The 5607-nt window shown below is 40.9% G+C and overlaps 1 protein-coding gene across 1 annotated transcript in view; it reads left to right on the top strand.

The window, feature by feature from the left end:
- LOC106947397 (scavenger receptor cysteine-rich type 1 protein M130-like) overlaps positions 1–1902 on the top strand; it is a 16478-nt gene extending 14576 nt beyond the window's left edge. The window contains exons 8-11 of the mRNA XM_015032382.1: positions 10–26; positions 74–162; positions 377–456; positions 533–1902. Of these exons, the coding sequence (XP_014887868.1) occupies positions 10–26; positions 74–162; positions 377–456; positions 533–625 (279 nt within the window). The 3' untranslated portion in view covers positions 626–1902. The remainder of the gene's footprint in view (positions 1–9; positions 27–73; positions 163–376; positions 457–532) is intronic.
- Positions 1903–5607: the final 3705 nt, after the last annotated feature.

Consider the following 5607-nt stretch of genomic DNA (forward strand, 5'->3'; position numbering starts at 1 on the left):
TTGGATCAGATCATTAGAAACAACAGGCAGGACTTTCTTAAAGAAATGTGTGGGTAGGACATCCAGGCTGCAGGAACTGGAGCTACCGCTGCGTTTACCACGTCTACGTTTTCTCCCATAACTTCTCCTCTATGAGCCAGCCTCTCAACCTCACTGTCTCAGGTAAACTCATGGAGTCCATCAGGAGAAGTTCTGCTTCAGGTGAACCAGCAGCTGTCTGCCTCAATCATGAGGTCAGAGAGGAGGATTGATGATGTCAATGTTCATGATCAGATCTACAGGCAGCATGAAAACAAGGGTCTATATGATTATTGTAAATTTCTAGTTTGACTCGTCTGATGAAAGCTGATCCTGAATCTGTTTCGTTGGGTTTCAGCCTCTCTCACTGCTTTGATCATCAGACTGGTTGTCGTCCTGCTGGGTTTGCTGGGATCAGTCCTGGTCCTCTACTTTAAGGTACTGCATGTATCATGCATGATGTGTTCAGTTGGGAAAGTTCTTGCATTGAAGCTGAACCATCCTCTGTTTCCAGGCCAGGAGGAACCAGAAGTCTGGACCAGAAAACAGCCATCATGATGAAGGATCCAGAGCTGAAGGCAGCTTAGAGGAGGAGACTGCAGTCTGAAGGAACCAGGAGAAAAGGATCTTCATTTCACATCCACAGGAAGGAGCAGAGACGTGTTTCAGACTCCTGGAAATCTATCCGTCTGCGTATCTATGATGAAACGTCTCTGTGCTCCTGCAGCAGGAAGGAAGTTCAACATTCAGAAATTTGTATCTGGACTAAACCTACTTAAGTAAAACTTATAAAAGAAGCAAACATTCAACAAAATGTAACAGAAAACCCACTTCATCTAAATCTGCTCTTCATCAACCTTGCAAGGATAGCATATGATAGGATATTTGGGGTCAAAGGTTAGGTGGCCAATTCCATTCAGGCCCTGAACCCAGTTTGTGTCCTCGTCTCATTTTGGGGTTTTGAATTGTGACAAATGTAACACAGTTGATCCTGGCTTGTAATACTGTGACCTGCCTGTAGGTGGTGTATGTCTTCACTGCCATGATAACCCATCCAATACATCCAGTTCCATCAAGTCTGAACCAGAAGTGATCCGCGCCATCTTAGTAGGGAAGTGCATGTACAATGCATAATGGACCCATGGCTTTGAGAACAACAAGAAAACATGTGGACACTCTTGACCAAAATACCAGAGAGAGATACATGAACAAAATGGCTGCCGTCGGGATCAACCTGTATGAGAAGAGGAAGAAAATATGTCAGACGATGTGGACAAGCTGCCTCCGATCTCCTCCTACGATAACGTTAACTACTAATCAACACGAAGAGTGCATACGCTGTAAACGAGCTTCACTGCCTGAAATTCATGGATGCATATAATTATTATTTCAACAGCTTTGTAAAGGACAAACGAACTCTGTGTGAATAATGAGGTTCTGGTGACTGGCAGACCAAGAACAGGTAGCAACAAACACGTCGGCTACATGTCTGTCTTAGCCTGCAGATGGGATGGAACATTTTATGGTTACTATGATTATGAGTGGATCAATGCATAACAGTGTTATGATTCTTGTGTAAAGCTTGTGATCATGGGAAAGTCTTCTGAAGCCGTTTCTCTGAACTCTGGATTATTATAGAGTTGTAGAATATTTTCTTTTTTCATTCTTATGACATCCATCATGTTTAATTTGCTTTATGAAATAAAATGCGTATGCTTGCAGTCTGTTTTGTAGCTAAGTAGATTGTTAAACTGTGTGAATTCAATGAAACGTTTCCTATAAACAGTTTGCTGTGTTTTGCCTGAGGCTCTTTCTCCTGACTGTGTTCAGTGAGCAGAGACTCCAAATGCTGGAAAGCCTACAAATAAATATTGACAAAGAATTTATATTGTCTCTGGTTTTTATGCAGTTTTTCCTCAGACTGTTAAAGATAATTTCACCACAAACAGGATCCAGTGAGTTGGAGAAGTCGAGGGCGACAGGAGATCGGATGCATCGACCAGATGAAGGAGTTAAACTTCAGCCCACCTCCTGGTTGGATGAGGGGAGTTTGAGGTCTGAAGAAATGTAAATCAATGAAAACAGGTGCAAACATAGCTTGGTGAGAAATGCAAAGAAACAAAAAGAAATTATTAGAGAAAAGAAAAACATGACAAATGTATGAATGTGTGGATGAAGGAAGCTGAATGCAGAGAGTGGAAGGCAACAGTAGCTCACATGTTGTTAAGGTATTACAGGACATCAGCAAACTGCTTGGTTTGTGTTAATCATCCACAACCTGGTGGAGCGGTGGAGAGGGAGAATGGGACGATCAAAACCAAACTGGCAGCATGTTGTGTAGAAACAGGTTTGTCTTGGCCTGAAGCTTTAGACCTGCTCTTTATGTGTGAGGATGAGAACCAGGTCCAAAGCTAAATTAAGCCCATTTGAGACCCTTTTTCTGATCTCTGCAGGAGAAATCTGCAAAGATCCAACGATACTAACAACTAACCTAATGGGAGATAACATGTTAGAATATTGTAAGTCTCTGTCTCTCTCTCTCCATCAGGCTGTGAAAGCTGCTCTCCCTCCTGTCCTCACTGCCACTGGAAATCCAGGCTTTGGTTGGGACACTTCCAGGTTCTCCTGGCCACTCACACAGGTCTAAAGGTCAAAGGGCACTTCCTGGATTCACAGGAGCCACTGCAGGCCGTTCAGCACTGAACCACCTGCTGTTGGAAACCCTGAGGAAGGTCAAGGCTGCAGAACCTCCTCCCTAAGAGGAGCTTCCACCGTTCGCCCACCTGGCTTAGTACCAGGGCAGCAGGAAGGACAAAGGAACCCAAGAAGAGACGGCAGGACTCCTGGATTCATCACCATCACCAGTGAAGACACAAGATGAAGGCTGACACACTCATCCTCATCATTCTTGTTGCAATATCAGTGCATAAACTATTGGCCCAATAGTTCTGTTGCATCCGAGCTGCATATGAAGTGGACCATCATGAACCAGCAGACAATGTGTGGTGGCAGCTAGCTCAAAGAAATAAAAGTGAAAGTTGCTTTGTTTGTTCTATGACTCCATTTCTACTCCCTCAGATCCTCTGTGTCTGTCTCTGTGGCAGAATCACTCGCAGTATTACTTTCAAATGTTAGAAATGTTCAAATAGTTTCCCATGGGTGTCCAGTGTCGCATTCGGACCAGTGCGAGATCCCAGGCATTTCTCTGCTGAAACCAATCAAACTGGTTGCTGCTGGTGCCGTATATAAATGAGAAGGTTCAACCATCCTTGGTTCCAGTCCAGTCTCTACATTCACTTCCACATCTCACTTCTGTCTTTAGGCTGAAGCCAGTGGCTGTAATATCACCCTGGATGTTTCCTGTTCAGGTGCAGCTTGTTGGCGGCCGTGGGAGGATCACTTAATCACGTTTCCACCACTTTAAGAGGATCAATCTATTAAACTTCCTGCTCCAAATGTGGTACCATTCAATTTCACAGCTTTTCCAAATGGCTCCTAATTCATTCTGATGCTTCTACAATATGAGCAACATTCATGATGCATTCATTAAATAGTTAAAACGACAACAAAAGTCGAATTCTGGTTCCACATTAACTCAGTAGGTTAATTCTTTGATATTTCATGATTTTCCTTCATTTGTTTTACTTCAAATATATAATCTCATGTTCCATTTATTTGATGTAACATTGGTTTTGTTTCTGCATCTGTCCAGGAGTCCCTTTGTTTAGCTAAAACTGAAACCTCCATGTTTCACTAAAACAGAGTATATTGGTGCACCAGGACTTTTTATGATGCTAGTTTTATAAGGTTAAAATTGTAGTTAAGGTGATTTTTATTAAGAGAGCAAAAATTCTAGAACTTTAAAAACCTTTTGACTCGTTATATCCTCTCTATGCCCGGATTCAGAAAATGCTGTGCGCAAAGACTGAGATCACACAGAGATAACATCGTCACAATAATCAGCATTTATTCAAGACAGATGCAAACTATCACCAGAAAACCACATCACAAAACATCAGAAACCTCAGAGCACAAACAACACATGAATTTACCTGAGAGAGAAAAAGACAAAAGATGGAAATCACAAACAAAAAGCAAAGACGTCTTTGGAGAAGTTGCAAGAGCAAAATCTAATGTGTTACTGCTGTGTAGAAAGTTTTATCTTCTTTTCTTTAATTTATTCAAATAAGGCGTATCTTTGCTCCTCCAACCAGGAGCTGTCTCTGACCCTTTATCTAAAGCCAGGAACTCCTGCTGTGTTTACGACTCTCCACAGATGAGTGTGAAAGTTGGAACTTCAACTTATTGTTTTGTTTCCCACAGACAAAAGGCAGTTCAAAGGATCCTAGCAAACCATCTGCTGTAACTACAGGTAACATAAAGGTCAATAGGCCAGGATAAGTTACTGATTTTAAAACTATAATTGGGTTATTTCAATTAAGACATGTTAAGTTTTAAAACTAGCATACTTTAAATTTATTTTCTTAACATTTTCTAGGATCAGAAGAAGGGAAATGTGGTGGAAAGTTTAAGGTGAATTTTCCTTAAAGAAGATGTGTGTGCTTGCAGTCTGTTCTGTAACTAAGTAGATGGTCAAACTGTGTGAATGGAATGAAAAACGTTCTATAAAACTGTACGCTGTTCTGCTCTAAGCTCTTTTTCTCCTGTCTGCTCAGGGAACAGAGTCTTTGAGCGCTGTAAAGCCTTTGAATATAAATTCATTCTCTGGTTCCTGAAACAAGATCATTTCCACAACACATCCAGGTGATTTTTACTCATTTCAACATAAAACGTTCTGTTATTTTTTGAGCTATAATTCGTAGAAAATAAACTTAACGTCTAATAACTTAATATCTTCTAAGCAACACTGGACACATCTAACCAGGATGTTAGCTGTGCTAACCCAAACACAATAATCATAAACAACAACTCTGCTAACGCTAAAGTGCTACACTGACATGGTATTTAGTGGAAGCTAATGCTAAAGCTCTAATTTGTTCAAAAGAGAGTTTTCTCCTTTAAATGTTTTGTTTCATATAAAACATTTTCTCATTTTAACAAGTTTTATATCTCCTGACTTTTCTCATTTTAATACTTTTTTATATTATTACAAATTGTAGTGAGTTTTTTCTTATTTTAACGAGTATTTCATCTCGGCTTTATAAAATGTCTTGCTTTAATAAGGTTTTTAACAGATAACGTGTTTTCCCATTTAACAAGTTTCTCCTCTCGTCATGAGTTTTCTGGTTTCAGCGACTTTCGTATATCGTAACGAGATCCTGAAGTTATTTCCAAACTCTGGCTTTTAAGCGCTTCCTTAGACCTTTATATGAGCATTTCTCCCTGATTATCCAAACTGAGATCAACATGGCCGCTGTCCTCTACCAGTAAGATACTGACTGCTCATTGGTACTTGACAGAAACTCAGTTTACATCAGCAGTGAGTGTTTGCATTGTTCTGAATGTTGTGATGATGATTCTGTGTTTTCTGCTCCTCAGTCCAGCCACCTGACGGACAGTCGAGGCCTGAGCTGCAGCACACAGAGCCTGAACAGACGGGGATCGCTCAGTGGGACCAGCTAACACAAG

This window comes from Poecilia latipinna, unplaced genomic scaffold (genome assembly GCF_001443285.1).
Source record: "Poecilia latipinna isolate Pla-1442-1.1 unplaced genomic scaffold, P_latipinna-1.0 Scaffold15, whole genome shotgun sequence".
NCBI lineage: Eukaryota > Metazoa > Chordata > Actinopteri > Cyprinodontiformes > Poeciliidae > Poecilia > Poecilia latipinna.